The 26,517-nt window shown below is 34.0% G+C and overlaps 1 protein-coding gene across 12 annotated transcripts in view; it reads left to right on the top strand.

The window, feature by feature from the left end:
• The window catches only part of LOC143248572 (protein O-linked-mannose beta-1,2-N-acetylglucosaminyltransferase 1-like), a 103,145-nt gene that overhangs the window by 57,236 nt on the left and 19,392 nt on the right, over positions 1–26,517 (top strand). For 11 of the 12 annotated variants that reach the window (XR_013027050.1, XM_076497034.1, XM_076497026.1 and 8 more), the window contains 5 exons: positions 16,889–16,985; positions 23,178–23,311; positions 23,660–23,725; positions 25,754–25,867; positions 26,366–26,483. Coding sequence is in view for 11 of the 12 variants with exons in the window: in XM_076497034.1 (XP_076353149.1) it covers positions 16,889–16,985; positions 23,178–23,311; positions 23,660–23,725; positions 25,754–25,867; positions 26,366–26,483 (529 nt within the window). In the remaining variant the exon portion in view is untranslated. Of the gene's footprint in view, positions 1–9,425; positions 9,449–16,888; positions 16,986–23,177; positions 23,312–23,659; positions 23,726–25,753; positions 25,868–26,365; positions 26,484–26,517 lie in introns of those variants that run through there. The other variant, XM_076497035.1, reaches the window with a different exon arrangement.

Here is a 26,517-nt window from a genome sequence, read left to right as displayed (position 1 = left end):
ACTTTATGATTGGTTGATTCCATTTCATTCTAAAATCCTTTGTGTCTGACGTATATTGTTCGCCACTTAGTTTTAGTTTTTAGCATCCCTCTGACGTATATTGTTCGCCACTTAGTTTTAGCATCCCTCTGACGTATATTGTTCGCCACTTAGTTTTAGTATCCCTCTGACGTATATTGTTCGCCACTTAGTGTTGGTTTTTAACATCCGTCTAACGTGTATTGTTCACCACTTAGTTTTAGTATCCCTCTGACGTATATTGTTCGCCACTTAGTGTTGCTTTTTAACATCCGTCAAACGTGTGTTGTTCACCACTTAGTTTTAGCATCCCTCTGACGTATATTGTTCGCCACTTAGTGTTGGTTTTTAACATCCGTCTAACGTGTATTGTTCACCACTTAATTTTAGCATCCCTCTAACGTATATTGTTCGCCACTTAGTTTTAGTTTTTAGCATCCCTCTGACGTATATTGTTCGCCACTTAGTGTTGGTTTTTAACATCTGTCTGACGTACCCTGTTCACCACGAACAGTTGGTATCGAACAATGCTTTTTAGCAGTATAGTTTGCATATGAATTGATTACCCATGTATTTATTATCGCTATAAAACAATCTGCCTTAGTCTAAATCAGTACTTCACCACCTGTTTCAATATCAGTATCACCCATGTAATGTTTTTCAAAATAATAAGTCCCAGTTCGAAAACAAAGACAAGACAAGACTAAATTGGAGCGTAAAATTATTTATTATGGCTTAATACATCAAACTACAACTATAATGAATACAACATAAAATAAATGTGTTTGTGAAAGTAAAACTAGCAATAACTAGGGACTTTTGTTTTAGTCTTGAATTTCTTATATAAATTTAAGTGATAGTAGTCATGCACCCTGATTCTGATCTCATGAACCCATCCATGGATGTTCACTCACCCAGTTGAGAAGCGCTGGTCTACATCATATAGTATTCTTTGCATATAGGGTCAAAAGGACATCCCGATAAGATTTGTATTGGTTCTCAACTGGTCTTGTTGTCTTTATGTAGTGTTCTCGATACGTTTCCCGCTAGTACAGCGGTAAGTCTACGGATTTACAGCGCTAAAATCAGGGGTTCGATTCCCCTCGGTTATCAGCAGATAGCCCAATGTGGCTTTGTTATAAGAAAAGACACACACGCTCGCCTCGATACTGTTCTCTGAATAGTGTTATAAGAGTAACGATCAGATCCCACTATTCGATCGGAGTAACCTAAGAGCTAGTGGTCTCTGTTACTTACTAGCTTTTCCTTCCGCCTAATCTGTCAGGGACTGCTGCTGGAGATGGCACTTACGTAGAGTTAGGCAAAGATGCAAAACGAACGTTTTCTTTGAAACACGAAAACTAAACACACATTGTTCATAAGTGTGTTTAATTAATCAGTATGTTCGCTTTCTACATACTACATGTGTTTTATTTGACCGCATCAACACAGTCCACGACTGTATTATAAACACTTGTCACAGTCCACTACTGTATCGCAAACAATCGTCACTGTCCACGAAGGCATTAACTTTTTGCGAAAGTTCGCTTCATGCGTGTTTTAGAAATGATCTGGTTAGGCTAGTCTTTACTCTATTGTTGATATCACTTCTGACTTTATCGCCATCTAAAGGCAATAAAAAAAATAGAGTATTGACGTATCTATCGGTTACTGGGGAGATTATTGGTTTAATATCTGTATTCTCAGGACAGCTGGTATGGGTATTAAAACTTTAATTAAACTAAAATACAGAACAATGTTTCTACCATCTGAGGTTATCTTCAGGTTAACAAAAAGTCTAATCTCTCATGTAATATGGGCCAAAGATTTACTCGGGTCCGTTCAAATGAAACACTACTTTTGTTAACTGAACGTATATAGTAACGAACTTAAACTTTGAACAAAAATATGCGTAGAAATAAAACAGCTGCAGTATTTACAGATTGATCGTACTCTCGCACGTTTTTCTACTTGTTTTCTAAAAGTGCATAGTTCAATACAGTCATCGAGAACACTTCCGGGACGATCAGAAGCGCCATCTTTAGATTACTGGTGGTGTGACCCGACTGTCCCAACATCTGGCTATATCAGATTACTTACCCGCCCTCTAAGTATTATGTGCATCACGAGAGATGCACATATACATATTAAGTACACTGGTGCAAGTAATCTAAACGCCCCGACTTTTCACATATTTTTGTTAGGTTTTTTAGTTCCAATTAAATATGTTGTTGTATACGTTTTATTTCGATTTCTGGAAACATGAGGAAGTGAACCTAGGGGAGAAATGCGAACACTAATAATACAATGTAGGTAACATAACAAACTAGTGGCTTAGTTGTACGTGGAAAAACTCTATTTACCTTTTTAATGTTGGATTATATAGTTTATCTCTAGTCAAGTTTTAATTCCAGGTTGTGATTCTGAGAGTATATGGTTTGAGTCCCAGGTTGTGTATCTGAGGATATATGGTTTGAGTTCCAGGTTGTGAATCTGAGGATATATGATTTGAGTCCCAGGTTGTGAATCTGAGGATATATGGTTTGAGTCACTTTACCGGAAAAGCTCGCTTCGCGTTTTTAAGTGTGCTATAAGAGTGACAGTAAAATCCAGCTAGTCTATTAGGCAAGAGTGACCCGAGAGTAAGACTAACTGCTTATATATAACATAAATATTGACGTCGTTTGCTTTTTGCGTTTTATTGTAAGTTAAACTATTTCTTTCTTTTTATTTCGGTAATATAATTAAACAAGAAAAACCATTGGAAAGCATATTTGCTTTAAGTTTAAAAAATAATTATTTTAGAGTACATGTATAATTTCCACGAGACGGTTGTTGCATTTATTACTCTCATAAGGAAACTTCTGGACCAGCGCGTCCTTTGCCGTAGAAATGCACTCCGTTCCTTGGGACGGTGGGTAAATTATAAAAGTGGCAGTCAGAACACACTATTCCGTCAGATAAGTTGCTAACGGACGACGTTGACTTGTCGACTTCCAGCAATTCTGTTATTTAAAAATTTCGGTCGGCTTGACGCAGATAGCTCTTGTATAGGTTTGTACCCAAAATGTCCAGAAAAATTATAAACAGGTGAAACTAATTAAATTTGAAAGTACATTAACAAAAATGAATTAAGCCTATTTTACATATCAAACTGATAAACCGATAGACTAAAAACTGGAATCTGTAGTGGATCAAAAGCAACAAATTATCGTTTGTATGTTTTCTTTAACCATAATACTTTTTTATGTAATTATAATACCTCAATCCTTAAAAAGTAGCACGTGCAAGACACGCGTAACGGCCGATTAGATTTGTAATCAGTTAATGTTACAGGTTTACCATAAAGATTAAATTAATAATCAACAAGACATGTTATCTAATCAGAAAGAACAGAATGTGGTCGGTTTTAGAGTAGCCCAAAATGCATGGGTTTCTTTGTTGTTGGTTTTTTTTTCAATGCATTAAGAAACGAAAACGGAATATGCGAGATTACTATAACACATGAAGCTTGTGTGGAGTTATTTTTGTTGAAAAACATTATCTGTCATGATAGAAGGTTCCATCACACGTGTTGACCATCTTTGTAATTTAACCATTTCGCCCCGGCTGCTTTAAGTGCACCCAGAATTTTTTTCGAGCCATATACTGTATACAACACACTTCCATTCAACTGCCGGAAACGGACGTTACTGTTTACAGCGAAACGGTAGTCAGTGGGTTGAAAAAAAATTATGAATATATGGCTAGAAGTACTTGCCGAAAGTTACTAAAAAGTACGGATAAATTGAATATGAAAATCGTATAATAACTACCTTCATTTGTATAATGTATTACAAATCGCAGTGAAGACGTATCTAGATTTCTAATTGCCTGGCATGGCCAAGCGCGTAAGGCGTGCAACTCGTAATTCTTTAACTTTGAATCAGGGCCCAGCATGGCCAAGCGTGTTAAGGCACGTGAGTCGTAATCTGAGGGTCGCGGGTTCGTATCCCCTTCGCACCAAACATGCTCGCCCTTTCAGCTGTGGGGGCATTATATTGTGACGGTCAGTCCCACTATTTGTTGGTAAAAGAGTAGCCCAAGAGTTTGCGGTGAGTGGTGATGACCAGCTGCCTTCCCTCGAGTCTTACACTACTAAATTAGGGACGGCTAGCACAGATAGTCCTCGAGTAGCTTTGTGCGAAATTCAAAAACAAACAAACAAATTTCTAATTTGTTTATTCTCTCATTCAATCTTATTTCAGTAATTTCCGCATCCACCAATTGTCAGTTTCATCACCGATCCAATGTTTATTTTTCTGTCGTTTTATTAATACAAGATAGAAAGAACTTCGTTCAAACTTTTAATGTTTAAACGTGGCGAAATCAATGATTAGAAATAAAAATATTTTAGTTTTTACCACTGCATTTACTTTGCAATGTGTTCACGGATCTACAGTAAATAATATTTATTAATTAATACATTGTATTATACAACTGAGAAAAAAAATACTGATTTTGTATCGTACACAAGAACTGGTATCATATGAAATAGAAGAATGCCAGCTGGTTTAGCCAGCAGGAAATCGTCTTCAACGTTCTCTGTTTGTTTACAGTTACCTCCTATCTTAGCACCAAGCGGTTTCAGGTTTCACGTGATTTTATGCACTAAGCAAGGACTGGTGGATATGAGATGATCTAGCGGATAGTATCACCACGCGGGTTTTGTCGATTAATGCGCATGTTTTTTAGCTGGTTAAAAATTACTCTTGCATTTTGGTGAAATATTAAGTTACAAGTACCTTGTGCTTGTGTGTTCTTATTGTATAACGAAGTAAAATATCAAAAGTTTTGTGTTTTACGTCAGAAACGGAACGATTTTTGTATACGGTTCAGAGGTGTATGTCAATCCACCCATGAACTTGGACTTTTGTGTACGTATTCATTGTGATTCGGCCTAGCTTATTTCAATACCTAAAGGTCGATGTATAATCTGGAAACTTACAATACTTAAGATGTCACTATTCAATTTTAAAACTTATAACTCAAATAATTAAGTCTTTGTGATTAATATCACGTGGCAACAAAGGGTGACATTGGTTCAACAATTCGAATAGACCTACGCTTACACTTGTGACCAATTCGAAGGAATAACTCGAGCATAGGGCTGTCTGTATTATCATATTATTCTTGCAATCCATGTATATATCTTTCTATAATTTGATAGTTAAAGGGAACTGCGGGTCTTTAATGATAACATTTGAAGATGTTAAGACTGACCCAGAACTTTTATAAAACTTGATCTAAAGTCGCGTTCTAACGATATAACGTAGAGTTCTAGTATAGTCTAACGTAGAATACATAAGGACGTTCTATGAAACGTTAGAACTGAAGTTCGTTAGAAAGTGAATAATTTCGATAGTTAAAGAAGTTGACTGAATCTATGTTAGCTTTGGTGTTAGTAACAGTAACTAGATTACTAGTACATTAGTCCTAATACTGTTGGTAGAATAGTCTAATTTAATATAGTCTCTAGTGTAAAAGTCATCATTCATTATGGTTAGGCCCGGCGTGGCCAGGTGGTTAAGGCACTCGACTCGTAATCCGAGAGTCGCGGGTTCGAATTCCCTTCACGCCAAATATGCTCGCCCTTTCAGCTGTGGGGTCGTTAGAATGTTACGGCCAATCCCACTATTCGTTGGTAAAAGAGTAGCCCCAAGAGTTGGCGGTGGATGGTGATAACTAGCTGCCGTCGTGTAGCTTTGCGCCAAATTTAAAACAAATCAAACCATTATGGTAAAAATACAAAGAACGAAATAATAAACACTTGTTAATTTAGAAAGAGGAATAGGTATCGCCAAAAAAGTACAGAAACGAGTTGAATCAAAACTCAAAGATTATATTTTCGAGCCTTTAACTAGGGGGCTCTAACAAAAGTAAACAGATTAGGCTGAATATAGTGTATATATTTTATTGAACTATAAATCACTGTTCACATTCCGTGTCTGCAGTACTTGTCAGTTTTAGTGGAGTTAAAATAGGGATTCGTAGCTTGAAAAAATAATATAAACTATTTATGGCCGAGCTTGTTTGTTTGTTTTTTTCTCAAGAGTCTCTGGTTGAGAATATAACCTTTGAATAAACATGTTTCTATATTTTTTGACGATCTTGTTCCAATTTTTAAATTAATAACAAAATTAAGAAGCAAAATAATTAAAAAAAATATTATCATTTATGAAGGATAAATCTTTAAGCTACATATCTAACCATTGTTTTCCAAAAGAGGTGGTTTTGTGCCCGAGGTTTCGCGTAAACACGCGTTTAAGAAGGGAATTTCGAAAATTAGTAGAATGATTATACCATTAACAAAAGTAGAAAAATCTACAATGGTAATCGTCTGCTGTTACAAAAAGTCAATGAATTTGTCGCAGAGAACCACGTAGCAACAAAAGAACAATTGCAAACTCGACTCGAGAAGTGATAAATCCTCAACGTGGCAGTTTCAAATTAATGTGCACTACGTTGTACACGTTATTTTACAATTAATTTGTTGTTTTTTTATTTTCGCGCAAAGCTACATGAAGGCTATCTGCGCTTTTCAAATTAGTGTTCATTAATAAAACACCAGATTTTTTTTGAATGGTGGAAAATAAAGGACTTTGAGAAATTCTTCGTGGTGAAAAACGTAGGTTTTTGAATTAATTTTAAAATTTCCCTATGACGTATTCCATACTGCATTCATTGCTATTGTCTAGGCTTCAGTAAAATATTAGTAGCCTTTTCTTTTCTCTAATGACTTGTAAAACTATAATTAATTATAATAATAAGCCTGGATACAATATTATATATATTGTTTACTCAAATAAAATGAGTTTTTCCGACTAGTATAGCGTTAATTAAATGGGTTCAGCATTTCTGCGATGCTTGAATCTCTTCGAAGAGCCTTTGTTGGTAGCGGAAAACAACTTGGAAATTTTAGAGGATGAAAACTTAAAAACAGCTGTACAGCCTTCGCAGGAGTTTGTTCTAGTAGCTGTGTATAACAGTTGACGTAACATACCTAGTGGTTTTTACTGTAGGCTTCGGTGATTGAATTGCTTTGAAAAACTAAAAAAAATATATACTTGTGTTTGAAGATTCAACATTAAAATAGCCTTATGATCTGCGCAGGGGATTATTTTAATAGGTTTTCCCAGGTTTGAATAATAATGTGAAGAACAAATGGATAACTTTTGTCTAATAGTCGGAAAATCACATTTTTCACTATTATCAATATTTTAGCAACCACTGAGATAGAAGTTCTTAACCCTACTTTTTAAGATGGTTTTGTTAGAGGCCTAGCATGGCTAGGTGGTTAGGGCATTCGACTCGTAATTTGAGGGTCACGGGTTCGAATCTCCAACACACTGAACATGCTCTCTCATTCAGCTGTAGAGGCGTTATAGAGTTACGGGCAATCCCTCTTTTCGTTGGTAAAAGAGTAGCCCAAGAGTTGGCGGTGGGTAGCGATGACTAGCTGCATTCCCTCTAGTCTTACATTGCTAAATTAGGGACAGCTAGCACAGATAGCTCTTGTGTAGCTTTGTTTTGAATATTCGCGCAAACAAACATACAATGTTTTGTTGGAATGTTTGTGAACTTCCCGTGCTAACTATGAACCTATATCGTTGTTTGTGATGTTAACCGTCTCATTACAAAGATGTTAATCTAGGAGTATAAATTATGCATGTCGACTGATATTTATTATCAACAAAATTGCAATAGTATATTAATCTTTATTTTAATAATGGTATAGTTTTTTAGGGTAAAGAAATGTTAAACTTACACTATGAAATATTAAATGTAAATATATTAGATATCCATTTTGACAAGCAAAATATTAGTGAAAGTATCTTCTATAAACATGGAGGTTTAGTTATTCTGGTAACGACAAGCTAGTCTTGTACGAAATGTTAGTGTGTGAACAAAATAATAAATAAAATTCAGTTCTTTAATGTTTAATCACAGATAGAAATGAATGATAAACTTCCCCCAAACTTATCACTATAATTATATTGAAACAGTGACTAAGCTAAGCCTGATTGCCTTAGAAAACAGAGAAAGGTCAATAAGGTTGCTCTGTTCGTGTGTAAATGATATGTTAGAATATTGAACTCAGAATATAAGGTATCGTAGCTATGATGAAATTTGGGAAGAAATATTTTGTGCCCTTGAGAATTAGCTGCTCATCCTTCTATCAGCAAATCATTTATGCTTAATAGTATTTTGTAATAAACTTGTTTACTTGGACACTGAGGATTAGCAGGTTGTTCATCACCTATAGCCAGACTTAATATTAGTATAGAAACATTTTCATGATTGGGCTTGGTGTTTACAGGTATACAAATGGATCGACAGAGAATTACAACTCTTATCACATTTGATGCTTTTAATTATTAATTGGGTTTGCCGTCGAGGGCTGAAACCGTATTGATTATTGGAAGACATCTGCTGATGTTTCAGGTTACCACTATGGTGGTAAGTTCAACTGACAGCACGCGGATTTGGTCGTTGTAAAGATAACGAATAATGCAGCGGTAAACTTTGATGAACTCTTCATGTGAAAGCTATGTTTGTTAAAGGGGCTGGACCTTTATTAAAATTGATATTACCTGGAAAATGTTAGATGGTTTCATGTGACTAGAATAATTGAACGGCTTAGGTAGATGTTTTAATGTCAGTGTATATATCACAATGGGAGAAACTTCGAACTGTCAAAGTCTACCCTATCATATAATTAATACTGACCTAGGTATTAACAGCTTGTCAGTTTTCCTTCGATTTTAATTTATTTCTAACATTTTATTAGCGAAATACAATTGCAGGAGATGTTCTTTAGTATTGATTCTGTTTAATTTATGAACGCAACAGTAAACAGGAATGTTGCTTGCAAACGTTAGTTTTAACACTACGTTATAAAAAACGTAGTATGTACTCGCTTTTGACAGCTACGTAGCAATCTGTTGATCAGAAAAAAAACTTGTGTTATGTTGGTATGGAATTAGCGGAATATACTAGAGCAGAGACCCCCTGGAGGTCTGCGATAATACTTCAGGAGATCCGCAGTAATACATCAAATTTATAAAATTGTTTTTACTGAAAGATTAACGAATAAAATAAAATCCTAAGACGACGTAAAACTAATATAGTAGTACACACGCACGCACACACAAATTCCATATTTAAAACTGTAATTAACATACACTATGTAAATTCGTTGTGCACTTGGCACCGTTGCATGCTGATTACAAGACAAAACAAGATTTCCAGTTGGATTGACGCAACACCGCTGTGCGTACGTTAGTCTCACAATTAATAGTTGTTACGAATCTTTACTTGAAACTGTCAGACATTGAACCACAAATTCACAAGATTTCTTCAGTAAAGCTGTGTTATCCTTCACATTAAAGTAAGTCATAAGATATGTTTTTAATTTTCCATATTTAAATCTTTTTTATTGTTGTGTTTTGAAACTATAATCAAGCTGTTAGGGTAGTGAAATACACATATGATACCCCAGTTACCAGTTATTGTTCACGGGAGGTGGTTCCCCAGTATAGTAAAGGTGGCGTAAGATGAGGTACGCTGATTGCCAAAGCTTGGGAATACTTGTGCCCGGAGTAGTAAGTAGTTTCGGCAAGTTTGTGAGAATCGGTTAGCTGTTTGTACGATCAGTTAATCGGTTAAGGTCATTAGGCGTAAATAAATAGAGTATCATTTTCTTTCTTAATCTGAGACAAGGAACGTTGTAAAAAGCTTTGTTTGTTTTGGAATTTCGCACAAAGCTACTCGAGGGCTATCTGTGCTAGCCGTCCCTAATTTAGCAGTGTAAGACTAGAGGGAAGGCAGCTAGTCATCACCACCCACCGCCAACTCTTGGGCTACTCTTTTACCAACGAATAGTGGGATTGACCGTCACATTATACACCCCCACGGATGGGAGGGCGAGCATGTTTAGTGCGATGCGGGCGCGAACCCGCGACCCTCGGATTACGAGTCGCACGCCTTACGCGCTTGGCCATGCCAGGCCCATGTAAAAAAGCAATGTTCGTGTTGCCCCAATATAGGCTTAGTGAAATTTTCAATGTTTGCACTTTCTGTTCATGAATGTACATCGTATAAATATAAAGTCGTGTTACCTACGTAGTTATTGAAGGTGTTTCATCAATTCTTACATACTTTTCATCCAATTTAATAAAGAATTAGGCTTTGTATTATATAAATATTTTCTTGGTTATTTTACAACAACTTCAGTAAAAGATGAATATTTTCTTTTGCTGGAGTTGTCATAAAGTAATTAGAAATATGCACTTTTGAATGGTGCTCCGAAAAATTAAAATACGTGGTTATGTATGCCTTATACATATTATATTATGAAGAAAATGCTCTTATCATCAGAATTTTTTTTTCTCTTTCGCCATACAGGTCAAATAGGTCATTCGTTAATTTAAAAAAATGAAGTTGTGGCCATTTTCTTTATACTACAAGATATAATCAGTGCAACCGAAGTGTAATGTATAAATATTAAAGGACACAATTTATATCGTTTGTGCCATAAAAATGCGTTTTTAATTTAAATTTTCCCTTTACCACAACATTTTTATGTAAATATTTAAAGTAAGGTTATTCCTTCGATGGTGGGTTCTGTTAGATTATCTGGTAAAAATAATTCGAAAGTCCAACCCTTGTAAACAATAACAAATTTAACTGATTTCGTCCTTAACGCTGTTACAGACTGACTCCGCGATAAGTTGTTGAAGGCCACGTTTTACAAACGACGCTAACTGTAATTATATTAATGTAAAAAAAATAAAAAAATGTACTTACCCCTACCATTTCACTAGGCTTAAACAAACAAACGAAAAAGGATTCGCCCCGTCGGCAAGAAACTTTCACTGTCTTGAAACAGTTCTACAGTCTTTACAACTGCTTCGTATATTTATAATATACACTTGAATTTGCTAGAAAATTTGACATCAGATCTTTTAAAATTTTCTGGATGTTCTAGACCAGGGGTGTGCAACATTTTTCGTCGGTGGGCCATATAACCAACTTCATCAATCAAGCGGGGCCACTTAAAAAACAAGCTTATTCGTGTACATGCACAATAAATTAAAAAAAATTCTCAAAATGCAAGCAATAATATTTTATATTTTTGCATGAGTGATCATTTTAGTGCGACACTTGAAATTTAGAGTCCTTGCAGAGCTTGTCAATATCAGCTTTGACAGAAGTGGTTGCCACTCTTAACTGACTGGTCAAATGTTCATCAGTCAGCTGACTTCTACATTTGGTTTTGATGAGCTTCATTTTGGAGAAAAATTGCTCACAGCAGTAGGTGCTACCAAAAAGGGAGGCAATTCTTTGTGCATGACGGGACAAATTGGGAAACTTTTCACGTACACAGAGTTTGTAAAAGTCTAGCAAACTGTTTTCAGAGAATTTCCTTTTAGTGTCCATGTCAGCCTGCAGTTCAATGAGTTCCATTTGGCAATCATCAGGACTGTCTTCCACTGCCAAATCAAAAGGTTGAGCGAACAATTTCAATCTAATTTCAGTTTGTCTGAAATCTGGAAATCTGTTTGCAAACTCATCACGCAGCTTTTGTACACTGGTTCCATATTTGGTGCAATCCAGATTAGGAAATTCCAGTTTCCTGGTTGCAAGACATGTAAAATGGGTCAATATGGCTCTTCTCAACTGAACCTGGAAAAGTTCCAATTTCTTCTCAAAATCACAAATATGCTCAAACAACTTATTCACAAGTTGACTTTTCCCTTGTAGTTTTAAGTTTAAATCAGACAGATGCTGTGTAATGTCTGTGAGGAATGCTAAGTCATTCAGCCAGTTCTCATTGCTCAAGAAGTCCACATTCTGACGTTTGCTCTCCATGAAGAACTTAATCTCCTCTCGCAGATTCCAGAATCTCTTCAAAGTAGCAGCTCTACTAAGCCAACGTACAGCAGAGAAGTACAAAACATCTGAATACTCACTGTCCAGCTCATCTAAAAAAGTTTTAAATTGTCGATGATTTAATCCTCGTGTTCGAATATAATTTACGCATTGGACGACATTTTTCATGACTTCTGCAAAATCCAGAACTTTGGTGCACAAGCTCTCTTGGTGAATAATGCAATGGCTTACAACTACGTCTTGTGCTCCAATTGCAGTTAGCAATTTCTTGGTGAATCCATTTGTCCTACCTGTCATGGAAGGAGCACCATCTGTTGTAACACCACATAATTTATAAGGATTCAGTTCAAACTTTTCTACAACCTTAAGCACTTGTTCACAAATATCCTGTCCTGTGGTTGTGGAGGAAAGGCTTGCCATATCTAAAACTCTTCGAAAACATCAAAGCCTGCAGTAACAGCTCTGATGAAAATGACAAGTTGGGATGTGTCATTGATATCAGTGCTTTATCCAAAGCCAGACTGAAAGCTTCACACGAATTCAATCTCTCTTTCAAAGTTTCTTTGATGTCCTCTGAAAGATCTTTTGTCCTGCGTGAGACAGTAAAGCGGGAAAGGCTAGTTTGCTCCACCAAATATTTTTCTCTGGACATGCATATTCTGTGAATATTGTTAAACAATTTTAATAAATTCTCCATCACTGAAAGGCTTTCCCTTTTCTGCCATACATTCACAAAGCTTAAAACTCAGTTTTGTCACCAGTTCTGAATTTTTCTTGAAAGTGGTAAAACACCTTGTTGCTTTTCAATGGATGTTTTAAATGTTCAATTTTGTCCTTTCGTGCCTGACCAACAATTTCATCAAACTGGGAGGAGTGCTTAGTTGCGTAATGTCGCTTAATATTGTACTCTTTCATGACTGCAATTGTAGTTTGACAGACGAGGCAGACAACACCTTGATTATGTGGGACAACAAGATATTTTGTGCACCATTCACTGTTGAATAACCTTCCCTCATCATCAACTTTTTGGTTTCTTAACTGCTGACATTTTACTAGCCCTGAAATCAAAACAAAAATTATTCTCACGAAAATAGCAAAGTAGAAAAAACATAGAATTTATTTACACATGGAACCTCTTATGGACAGAAACACATGTTTCTAAATTGGCATCCGATCATAGCCTTCCGGTACTTAAATTAATTGAGAATAGCAAAATACAGTGTGACCTCGCCTATTCGCGGTTCGCCATTCGCGGCCCCGCATATTCGCGGGTTATGCGCGAACTGCGTTTTGTAGGTCACAGAGACTGAAAGGGCTTTTCGAGGAGATTTCTGTTGTATTTACTCAATCAAGCCGTTTTTATCAATTGTCGTCTTCACCAAACAAGATTGGACTGCTATTGGCTGACTGCCTCAGCTTCCCCAACAACGCAAACGGCAAAGCACAGCCCGGTAACGCACGGTACAATTTAGTGAAATACATAACAGTATGCAATATTGCTACATTATTACTGCATCAATGAGTATAAGTATCATTAGTGTTTGGGAAGCATTTCATATAGTATATAATCGCATACATATACGTTTTAAAACTGCGTCCAATATTCGCGGTTTTCGCTATTCGCGGGAGGGTAAAGAACGTAACCCCGCGAATAACGAGGTCACACTGTACATAGAATCAGATGCATCTGAAAGCAAAAATTTTAATAAATTCAGTAAAGTCACAACAATATGCTAAATAATAATCAATTTACCTTCAATCTCTTGTAGTAACTGTAAAAGGTAATAAAATTTTCACCAATAATGAATGACGGACAGCAGAGGTTAGGGAAAATTGTCGCCAGCGGGCGAAGGCGAGGTTCAGGACATGACGTTGAGTCGTAGACAATAGTGCTAGTGCACGTCACCTATTCATGCCCTAAGGAGGCCGACCAATCAAATTCGGCCTGCTCCTCTCTAGCAAAGATAATTTTAGAAGTTTGTCGAGTCGAAGCCTGGGAATCCCGTAGGATCGATGCTTTTAAAAATATTCCATTTGCGTTGGATTACAGATCAGGCCACATGGTTAGATTACAACAACTAGGGCCACACTAAATGGCTTGGCGGGCTGGGTTGTGGCCCGCGGGCCGCCTGTTGCACACCCCTGTTCTAGACCTATCTTTTTAAACTTTCCGTTCCTAACGTCGTCATTACAACTAGTAGCTCTGTAGAAAACAAATTAAACATTGTAAATATAGTTTATAACAGTATTTAAAAACTTTCACACATCACCAGGAGTGAACATTTAAAGTGTTAAGAGTGAGGCATGGCATGGCCAGGTGGTTAAGGCACTCGATTCGTAATCCGAGTTCGATTCCCCGTCACACCAAACATGCTCACCCTTTCAGCTGTGGGGTCATTTTAATGTGACAGTCAATCCAACTATTCGTTGGTAAAAAAAGTAGCCCAAGAGTTGACAGCGGGTGGTGATGACTAGCTGCCATCCCTCTAGTCTTACACTTCAAAATTAGAGACGTCTAGCACAGATAGCCCTTGTGTAGCTTTGCACGAAATTCAAAACAAACCAAACCGAAGTTAAGAGTGTAGGTTATAATTTAAAACTAAGCTTAATGTAGTTAACTTAAGCTTAGGTTAATTTTGCCTTTCGTTTTTCAGGAACCTTTATAAAATTAAATGTGAATTTAAAGTTTGGTCACTTCCTAAATTGTGAAAAAACCACAAAATTTTTAACTTGTTTTTATAAAATCTACATATATTCCAAACCATGGTGTGTGTCCAAGAATTTGTTTCTCCCCTTCTTGAAAAACTGCTCACAGAAATAAAGCTGAGCATTAACTCTTGAAAAGAAGGGAGAACAAACATGAATAGTGTTGAAGACAAATCTTATTTCATGAGCAGTATATTCTACAGGGTGGTCCATAAGTCCCTACCCATCCACATATCTTATGTATCCAGGGTGTCACCAGTATTCTTGTGCTTATGTACCCATGTACTTGTCACAATATGCTCTTCAAGTGTAAATGGGCTTACATCAGCCATATTTCTCAGAAGAAAAAAAAAGAAAAATTTATAATACATGCGTAATTGAATATAACATAATAACATATGAATGGGTAGCGACTTACAGGCCACCCTGTACATTAAACTATTAGGAATTAATTACATTACCGTTAACATTACAAAATGTGACATAACTTTAATAATAAAAATGTATATTTACCATATGTTCAGTGCTCTTAATGTGACTGAAATGTTTGATAACTACTTTTCACAGTGTAAATAGCTCAGAATGTTGTTGGGTCAGAGTGAAACTAAAATATACAACACAACTAATGCTTTTACAGCCCATGAAATAATTGAAGTGATAGATTAAAGTAAACCTTTCCCATCACTGGGGACGGGTACTTTTGTTTGTCTGCAGTAAATTGCTAAGTCGGACAGCCCACAATAAATAACTATTGTTAGAATTATGTTTTTACATTAACACTAAGATTATGTGACTTGTATTTATTTTGTACTTGAACTGCCATTTAATAAAAAAACAGTGCTAATATTGGAGGTACAATATATATATTCATATCTACAACAAGACTTTATTACAATCTTATTTTCTAGATAAAATATATTAATAATAATACTTGCATGTTTTGGTAAGACAACACATTTTAATTGTATTTTTTATCATGTTCCTTTCTGTTACTTCTATGAATTTTAATTCAGATCTAAAGAATCTTTTTCTTTTCTAACTATCCAGTACATGTTCAGTAAGATAACACATCATCTTGACTGGATATGTAAATGCTGACATCTTGTGTCTTTTGTTCTTTTGTAATATTCTCACGTGCCTCTGTTTCAAACTGGTAACAGAGTAAGTGATGAACAAATTGACAAATAAACATTTGCCATTAAAAACAGCATTTCATTTTTATGATTAAACTTCTGCTATCTTGGGAAATTTAGGATATATTTCACAACTGAAAAGTTGAAATGTTCACTAAGCATTGCTGAGAAACATAAAGCTTTATAAGAGAACCATCTATTCAGTTTTAAAAATCTGGAAGCAGTCGTATGAATATCATATGAAGAAGCATTGTTGCAGAACTTGAAGTACCTGAGTACTCATTTGACTTCATGAAAAACGGAGCTCTAATGAACAATTCTGATATATCAGTCTTTTTACTGTTTGTTTACTTACCTGAAAGTTTGAAGAAAATTGGTTTTAATTAATAAAGCATTGTAGTAGCTATAGGAATCAGCTAGTAATTTAACTTTACTATGTTGAATGTATTTGGAAAACCAGGGTGCATGTTTCTGGTTCTTATTTCAGTGCTTATTATAGATCAGTGTGCATGTTTTCTGGTTGTTACTTTGGGGCTTGTTACAGATCAGTGTGCATGTTTTCTGGTTGTTACTTTGGTGCTTGTTACAGATCAGTGTGCATGTTTTCTGGTTGTTATTTTGGTGCTTGTTACAGATCAGTGTGCATGTTTTCTGGTTGTTATTTTGGTGCTTGTTACAGATCAGTGTGCATGTTTTCTGGTTGTTACTTTGGTGCTTGTTACAGATCAGTGTGCATGTTTTCTGGTTGTTACTTTGGTGCTTGTTACAGATCAGTGTGCATGTTTTCTGGTTGTTACTTTGGTGCTTGTTACAGATCAGTGTGCATGTTTTCTGGTTGTTACTTCGGTGCTTGTTACAGATTAATGTGCATGTTTTCTGGTTGTTACTTTGGCACTTGTTACAGATCAGTGTGCATGTTTTCTGGTTGTTACTTCGGTGCTTGTTATAATGTGTTTTTACTTTCTGTAGATGCCTGATTATATTTGATATCTTTATCCTTCAATTACAGTCCACAATAGTTGTTATTTATAATTAAAATTATACAAGCACTGAAGATTTTGGTTTATAGTAAAGAACAGTGTTACTTTTGTTTACAGATTGTCCTCCTAATAATATTGATGGTTACAGTGGTTATTAACATCTTATTCATCCTGGACACTAGTCGAAAGCTTCAACAAGAATCTGCCGAGTCAGGTTTGTTTACCTTTTGTTCATTTCTGTTTTCAGATTTGTAACTTTATAAGGGTTTGGATTATTATTAACCAGCTTTTTCCTTCTTGGTCACCCTAAATAAATGAAAACAAAAATACAAAACTTGGTACCCTGAATATTTTTAAAAGGTAGTTGTTTGAAAAGCACTCGGGTTAAACTTTTAAGGTTTCATAATTTTGTCTCTAATTGAAATTTTGAATTTGTGTTTCCCTAGCATTTGACCTGTGTTTCTTAGCCTTTCTGATATTGGGGGCCTTGCTTGCTGCTTCCTGACAGAAAAACACCATTCTTATAGGCTAGTGGTTGAAAACCACTTGTATAGATAGATGAAAATGAATTAATCATTATTTCTGAGCAGTTTCTTTCAGAATGTTAATAGTGACTATTTTATTACTATATTATTTTAAGTAAATTTACAGGCTAACTTAAGATTTAAATTTATAAATTTAATAACATTTTAATGGGACAAAGAAAAGCTTATTAACCTGTCAAGTAGTCCTTTCCAGCTGTAACCACCCCTTACTCATGTATCCATGAGATCTTTTCTTGAACTCAGTTGAATTTTCCATCTCTGCCACCTTTGAAGATAGCTCATTCCAAAAGCCAACTACCTTGTTTGAAAATTAATAATAGTGTTTAAACTGTGGGTGACTTTAACACTCCAAAATTTTAATTTTGTCCTGTTTTCACATCAAAAAAAAAATAAAACAGTTTAATAGATCTATATTACCATACTTTTAATAATCTTAAACACCTCAATCAAATCCCCTCTGACCCTTCCGTTCTCCAGAGAAAACGAATTTAGAGACTTAAGTCTCTCTTCATAGGACAATCCCACCATCCCAGATATCATCCTAGCTGCTCTTCTCTGAACCTTATTCAATAATGCAATGCTCTTTTTGAAAAAGGGATCCAAAACTGTACAGTGAAACAATAATATCCTTTGTCACATAATCAATATTTCCATAGATGCTATTCAAAATCCTGTTAGTCCTATTGCTAGCTACAATACACTGTTCATGTGACTTAAGTGAATTTTAGGTGACACCATCAAGATAATTTTATTCAACCAAAGTTCTTAATGTATTCCTATTTAAATTATAGCAGTAATTTGAATTGTGAAAATCTATATACATCACCTTACAATCTGGATAGTTAAACATCTGCTACATAATGTATTAAATGATCTAAATCTATCTGTAAGTCTGTAGCATCTTTGATACAGTTAGTCACCCCAACAATACTAACATTACCTACAAACTTTAATATTTTGTAAGTCATTCCAGAGTGAATATCATTAATATAAATCACAAACAGCAGAGGACCCAGCACAGAACCCTGAACCACACTGCTTGTAACTGTGATCCAATCAGATATAACTAGTTACTACTTCTAGTCTTCAACTAGTTTTCTTTCTAAATTAATAACATTTCATCCACACCCACATATTTAATTTTTGTAACAAGTCTTTTGTGAGACATCTTAGAAAATGCTTTCTGAAAATCAAGGTAAACCAAAACTACAGTGTTTCCTTCATCAACTCTTGAAGTAACATCCTCGAAGGATGTCAGAAGATGTTTAAACAAAGCTTTCCTTAGTGAAACCATGCTGTGACACTTCAGTAAACTGCTTTAAGTAACTGCAATGTATCTTTAATCACACACTCCAAAACCTTTCCAACTACTGATGTAAGACTAACTAGCCTATAATTGTGTGGACAATGTTGATTTTAAATGTTGGACTAACATTAACCAACTTCCTGTCTTCTCATACTATTCCACTACCCTATGATCTATATATTTAAAAACAACAACAAAAAAACTAGTTGTTCTCAAATAAAATCATTAACTTCCTTTAAACCTCTAGGATAAAAGTTCACTGGGCCAGAGGATTTATCAATTTTTAATTTTTCCAACTTAAAAGGGTATCTTTTACATCAATATTTCCCCTGTATTGTACGTGCTGTGTTTAATGCATAATACTTGTATTTTACTTTGTAAAAAACTGAAAATAACATACAATATTTGGTGATCAGCTCCTCACAGAGGCCTAATCCACATTTTAACATCTTTAACATTTACCTAAAGAATTCCTTCTTGTTTGATTTAACTTTCTCAGTTAACCCTTTTTTACATACAGTTTTGCCCTTTAACTTTTTTTTTAACCAGCTATCTTAAGTTCCTATAGTCCTCCAAGCCCTTATTATTTCCAGTAAATTTAAATTTCTTGAATTTATTTAGGTTTATCCTTAATGTGATCTCAAAACCATTATTAAACAATTTCTGTCTGTCCTAAGTATGCAGTATGAATTAATAACCCTTGCTAACATGCTAGCTCCTGTTACATGTTATAATTTATTCCAGATGAGTCTCTGATTTATTATGTAACATATGTTGCATATTACTATTTCAAATAACCAGAAAGTTTAAGTTTAAAAGTTAATTGTATCAAATTTATGATGTTTGCCAACAAGGTTGATTCACACAATACTTTCTTAACATAAATATATTTTAATATACAAACAACAATACAATTTATGATAACAGTTATTACAAATAATGATTGATATACAACAGTTTTTACAAACATACAAACAATTCTGAGTCTTATATCCAGTTTAGAACTGAATATTTTATGACGATCCAAGTCCACACCGAGCAAATTAATCCTGATTGATATTTTTATGCATTGCTTAAGCTAACAACATCTTTTCTTGGCTGGCTTTACATTGCTGACTTTATGCCAAGGAAGAGATCTAATGTTCTCATAGAAATACTAACATCCAAAGTTAATTCACTGAAGTTGCATGGTTTGTAATGTTTGAAATCTATAAATGTTCCTGGTCAAATATCTGTAGTTTTCTGATTAACAAGCGTTAATCACAGTTATAGCTTCTGAAGTGTATAGAACACTTACTGTAGCTAATAATTATCTCTTGGCATGTTGGTTTATGTAGTTTAAACCAAGATTCTAAAATGTTCAACAATGCTCAAACACGATAACATTTTAGTAAGACAAATATTGTTGATTCTTACTCTCAGGAATCTGCTACAAATTTAGATAACAAGCAGGACTTGTACAATATGCATCCAACAATACACTCCAATGCAACAAACCCAAACAAACATAAGTATCAAAATAAAAGTATAAATAAATCCATTACACGTTTGACTTGTATAGATGTAAGCTATTCATTCCAAATAACAGCTATTGACAGTAAAAGTCATATCAATTTGCAAAAGAAATTTAAAATGTTCCAGAAAGAGAATGACTTAGAATTAGTTAATCATGGTTTGACCCTAGTTGTACTTCAATTTTTAAATGTTAATGTAAATTAAATTAATGTACAAATTGTACTTTCTGCTGAATTTATTTGATTTATTACCTTCTTTATGATTATTATTAATTCTTTAAAATTAGTAATTGGAAAACAATAATTCAATAAAACCAAGCTTGTGTAAACATAGTAATTAAGTTTCCTTATCTGATCTAGTACAACTCCTTTGTTTACTGAACAAGGAGGCTGTAATTGAAATGTATGAAAAATATTGTTTTAATAGTCTGATACTTCTATAATTGTAGAAAGGTAATTTTTTACAATTTTTTGTTGTTCCCATATATGCATTGGAAAAGTGTCAAACTATCAAAACAAATGGATTTTAATATGCATCAAAATAATTATAACATTTTCTATCTGAAGCAACACTTAGTTTTATGTGGACATTCCAGCAAACTATAGCAAAACTAATTTCCTAATGGTTAATACTTACTAGTCATGAAAAGAAGGTGTTATTTAATGTGTGTTTTTCATGATTATGGAATACGTGTGTAAGAATATGATGGGGTAATGCTGTTGTTTTTGTGCTAATAATATTTTTTAGTTTTCTATTATTTGTTATAATATACTTTTTGGCACTTGAAATGGTTAGAGTAAAAACTATAATGGCCCAGCGTGGCCAGGTAGTTAAGGCACTCGACTCATAATCTGAGGGCTGTGGGTTCAAATCTCCATCACACCAAACGTGTTCACCTTTTCAGCCATGGGGGTGTTATAATGTGATGGACAATCCCACTATTCATTGGTAAAAGAGTAGCCCAAAAGTTGGTAGTAGGTGGTGGTCATGACTAGCTACCTTTCTTTTAGTTTTACACTGCAAAATTAGGGAAGGCTAGCACAAATAGCCCTCGTGTAGCTTTGTGTGAAATTCAAAACAAACCAAACCAAAAAAAACTATAATACCTGAAAATAACTTTTTTTTACTACAGAAAATTTATGGGAACTAAATACTTTCATATATCAGTAACTTTTTTAAATAACTGTTTTATCTGCATATAAACATCAAAACACTTGATTTGTGTGCTGAATAGTTCCATCATATAAGCTGTAGCTTTCAACATTAGTAAGCTGTCTTCTAGTGACAGTTACTGTCACACAAACAATAAGCAGATTTAAAGTTATACTGTGACAGAAAACTTCTGACTTCAAACACCTCAGTGCTTGTCATGACTGTATGATTCCAAGTTTCCATGATTGTTTGTTACACTGCAGGTCAGGAAGTCGGAGTCTGTCGTAAATAATCAGCACGAATAATGTAATTAGTAAGTTTGGTTAAAAGTCAGTTATTGACTCAGTTGTAACCACATGACTCATTATTGTTTGAAGAACTGGATATATTAAGAAAAAATGTGGAAATGTTGTGCATGTGTTTTTAATGTCTTAATACTGTGTCATGTATTAAGTGTGTTTTTAATGTCTTAATACATGTCATAGTATTAAGTGTGTTTTTAATGTCTTAATACTGTGTCATGTATTAAGTGTGTTTTAATGTCTTAATACTGTGTCATGTATTAAGTGTGTTTTTAATGTCTTAATACTGTGTCATGTATTAAGTGTGTTTTTAATGTCTTAGTACTGTGTCATGTATTAAGTGTGTTTTTAATGTCTTAGTACTGTGTCATGTATTAAGTGTGTTTTTAATGTCTTAGTACTGTGTCATGTATTAAGTGTTTTTAATGTCTTAGTACTGTATCATGTATTAAGGTTTTCCTTTGTTGCTTGGTTTTGGTTCTAGGTGTGACTAAACAGGTTATTTATAACACATTGTTGATTTTAACTTTTTTCTAATTGATAGAAATGAATTTTTATACCATAATAAATAATAGTTGGAGAAAATCAAAGATTTAATGAAAAGTGGGATGAAATATGAAAGTTTTATATATATCAAGTTTTAGAAAGGGCTAGTAGAAAATTTTATGATGGGCTCTTTTTGTTCATTTTCTATACTTCCTCTTATATCTTGTCTCATGAATACTTCTCTCTCTTAAATTTGATGAAGGTGTTATGCCAGTAATTTTTCAGTTTTTTTCTTGTCTTTCCACAAATCAATGTAATGTTATACAAAAGCATTCAGGAAGTAACAATTGATAGTATAGTCTCAAATATAAAAATACACACATTACATTTTAACACACATTTTGTTTTAATGTTACAAAAACAGAAGATTGAAATAGTAAAGTAGAAGAAACTAAAACCTCCAAGAAAACAGTGCCATCTTATTTAAACTAGTTTTACAAAACCGACACCAGAGCTATTTATTAGTTGTGTATGTGTACAAAAATGCTTATTCAAAATTTTCAAAGTAATAGTAGCATAAATAGCTTTTAATCACAAATATAAAAACAAATTTGCAAAAGGAGGAAATGTCACCAGTACCTAATATTTCTGGAACATAAACTGCACAAGCTTTATTCAGTTTGTATGTGCTTTACTTAGAAGTTACTGTCTAAATATGAAAATACTTGTTGTATGTTCTAAAATATGGTAACCTTTAGCTTGAAGATCGAGTTTTGGAATCTGATAGTCTCGTGGATAATTGTTTAATGACACCGATCTGAAAATTAGCAGTCTCCTGATTGCTGTTAAACTGGATTACTGGAAGAAAATATTATGAACAAATTATGGAATTCAGGAAATCCCACTTTTTTAGTTATTTATGGTATGCTCTATGGATTCTTTTACTGAGTTAGGACTAGATAGAAATTTGTAATCAAAACCATTAAAGGATTTCAAATTTGTCGATTATTCCAGTATTATCTGTGCTTTAATAAAGACATACATATATAAAGACAGATTGTACATTTTCATTTTATCTCTTTAATTTCCATACCTAACAGATGATCCAGGAAGAATATCTGGTGCAGAAAAACGGTATAACAGTTTGCGGCTTCAGGAAAGTTTACCAAAAACATTGACAATAGAAGTAGCTTCAAGCCAGTCCAAAGTTTCAGTTTCTGTAGATGGTGCTACAGTAAGTGCTTTAGGTTCATTCAAGTTTACATCTATCTTTTACAGAAATAAAAGTTTCTCCAGGAAAAATAATACTGAAATAACTTGTCTTTGTTTTTAAATATAGTATAAACTTTAGACTGTGTGAATAATCATTAATAATAGAAGTGGTACTTTTAAAAGAGTTTATCTACAATACCACCGTTTACTGTACTCTTTAAATATTCCTTTTTCTCAAGTGATAATAATATCTGAAATTTCATAGACTCCCTCAGAACTGACCTTTCTATTGAATGTGGTTATTCACTGTAACAGTACTGATTGATTCAGAGTGAATTTGTAATTTTTGTTTCTGGATTGTTTCTTCTAGATCTTGGAAGATGCTGAAGATAATAAAGGAAGAGGAATACATGTTCTGGTGCTTAACCAGGCTACTGTAAGTGTTACACTGTAATATCCTCTAACCAGGCTACTGTAAGTGTTACACTGTAATATCCTCTAACCAGGCTACTGTAAGTGTTACACAGTAATATCCTCTAACCAGGCTACTGTAAGTGTTACACAGTAATATCCTCTAACCAGGCGACTGTAAGTGTTACACTGTAATATCCTCTAACCAGGCTACTGTAAGTGTTACACAGTAATATCCTCTAACCAGGCTACTGTAAGTGTTATACAGTAATATCCTCTAACCAGGCTACTGTAAGTGTTACACAGTAATATCCTCTAACCAGGCTACTGTAAGTGTTACACAGTAATATCCTCTAACCAGGCTACTGTAAGTGTTACACAGTAATATCCTCTAACCAGGCTACTGTAAGTGTTACACAGTAATATCCTCTAACCAGGCTACTGTAAGTGTTACACAGTAATATCCTCTAACCACGCTACTGTAAGTGTTACACTGTAATATCCTCTAACCAGGCTACTGTAAGTGTTACACAGTAATACCCTCTAACCAGGCGACTGTAAGTGTTACACTGTAATATCCTCTAACCTGGCTACTGTAAGTGTTACACAGTAATATCCTCTAACCAGGCTACTGTAAGTGTTACACAGTAATATCCTCTAACCAGGCTACTGTAAGTATTACACTGTTACGTCCTGTTTTATTTTAACTTGTGTATTGCCTTTCTGACTGTAGAATTTTCTATTTGATTAAGCATTTATGACTTGCACCTGCATAAGTTTATTTACTTTTTTTAATATATAATAAAGTAAATTTTGCCTGTTAGCTTTCTTCAAATATTCAGTTTACAAAATATTAACATCAACAAACAGATAAAATACAAGTTAACTATTTAAGTTATGGGACTCAACTTTCAGATTTACTATAAAATCAGTGATACAAGTACTGATTCCCTTCTAATTTTGTGCAAGTTTCTATAAACAACTAAAGATGGTGATTATAGGAAAACTTCTGTAGCAGTTATGATGTGCAAAAATAGCCAACTATTAATAGCAAACCTGGTTTGAAGCTAATCTACTGATAAATAATATTATTAAATATTTACACATTTCTTGATAATGTTTATTTTACAGGTCACTACGAAAACTGAAATTTTAGTTGAAATAATTTATACAGTGTTTTGTATATAATTTTATTTTTTAATAATTCTAATACATATAACCCAACTCAATAACAATACTTATAAAATAAGTTCACTTGTAGCACTTGTATAGAAAAAAATAATGATAAACAAATGAAAAGCAGTGCTGAAAGTGGAAATTATCAAACCTTTATTATCTGGTAAACTATTGTAATTACAACAGTTTTCCTATCTTGTTTTACTTCAAACTATTAAGATTTACATAATATATCTATGTCTATTGGGCCAACAGTAAGTTTGAGACTTTATAATACTAAAAATTTAGTTTTGATATGTGTTGTAGGCAATACTCCAGATTGAAGCTTTATGATTAATGGTGTATCCTGTCTTTTGTAATTAAAATATTGTAAGTGTTACACAATGTCTGGTTTAAATTATGGTATCGTAAACCCACACAATGTATTCTAAAGATGACCAGTATGTGTATTAAAACTTTTATTAAAATAGTTTTAATTCCCAAACCCCTCATCTTTAGAATACATTTTTCTTCAAGTGGGTTTCTCGTCATCACAAAATTCTACATAGTATTTCATCTTGTTTTATTCAAGCTGCTATAAGCTTGACAAGATAAAAGCATGTAGCAGATTTGACTTTAAAGCCACTAGAACTTAATGTAAAGAATGTGTGTGTGTGTGTGTCTACTATTCCTCATTCTGTATTCTTTGTTTCATTGTCTAATATTAACGAGTACCTTGGAAGCCAGAAATCCCTATTTTTACCTATTTTCTACTGAATAGATGTTCCCTAAAATTATGAAAATGAATGATCTTCAAAGTATGTGTGTGTGTAGTCTTGCTTTTATTTTGCTTAGGTCTAATTACGTATCTAAGAATTAAAATCTGTTCACTTTTTAGGGTAGCGTTATGGCACAACGGATGTTTGATACCTACTCTCCTCATGAAGATGAGGCTATGTCTCTGTTTCTTAATATGGTTTCAGATGGGAGAATAATCATTTTTACAATAAAGGTAAGTAACTTATCAACTCCTATATGTAAATAATTGATTAGATTGCTACAATAACTTTTAATAAAATCACAGAAAACTTGTCACTTTTTTAATTAATTTCCTACTTGTAATTTATAGACATGAGGAAATGATGAACTCTTCCTAGTTATGCACAGAAATAAAGTTTGTATAGAAATTGATGTAATTTCACATGTCTTGATAATGAAATATTGCTCTGTGGTATGTTTGTTGTATAGAGATTACCAGTTCTAGTTTAATTTGTGGTCTTCGTGTATTACTGTTTCTCTACTTATACAGTTAGTCAGATTGTTATACAATCTGATGCACACTGTATTATAAATAATGTAACTAAATTACACAGAAAATTTTTGTTATTCCTGTAAAAGCATACCATTTTATCTTTGATAACAGTTAGTCCTTTATAACCATTAGAAAATCAGTTAAGCATATATTATTATGCATATTAACTTATTATGCTTGATTTTCTGTATTTTGTAGGATGAAGGAACATTTCAGATGAAGCAACCAGCTAGAGACCTCATGAAGAGATTAGGGAGCAAGAAGTCGCATGGAATAGGTTGGAGAGATATGTGGGCCATGGTCACTCAGAAGGGTGGTAAGCTATTCAGAATCTCTTGTCGGAACAAAGA

This window comes from Tachypleus tridentatus, chromosome 4, assembly GCF_004210375.1.
Source record: "Tachypleus tridentatus isolate NWPU-2018 chromosome 4, ASM421037v1, whole genome shotgun sequence".
Lineage (NCBI taxonomy): Eukaryota > Metazoa > Arthropoda > Merostomata > Xiphosura > Limulidae > Tachypleus > Tachypleus tridentatus.
Note: the sequence above shows the minus strand (reverse complement) of the source record. Positions and strands in the feature narration are given on the sequence as shown.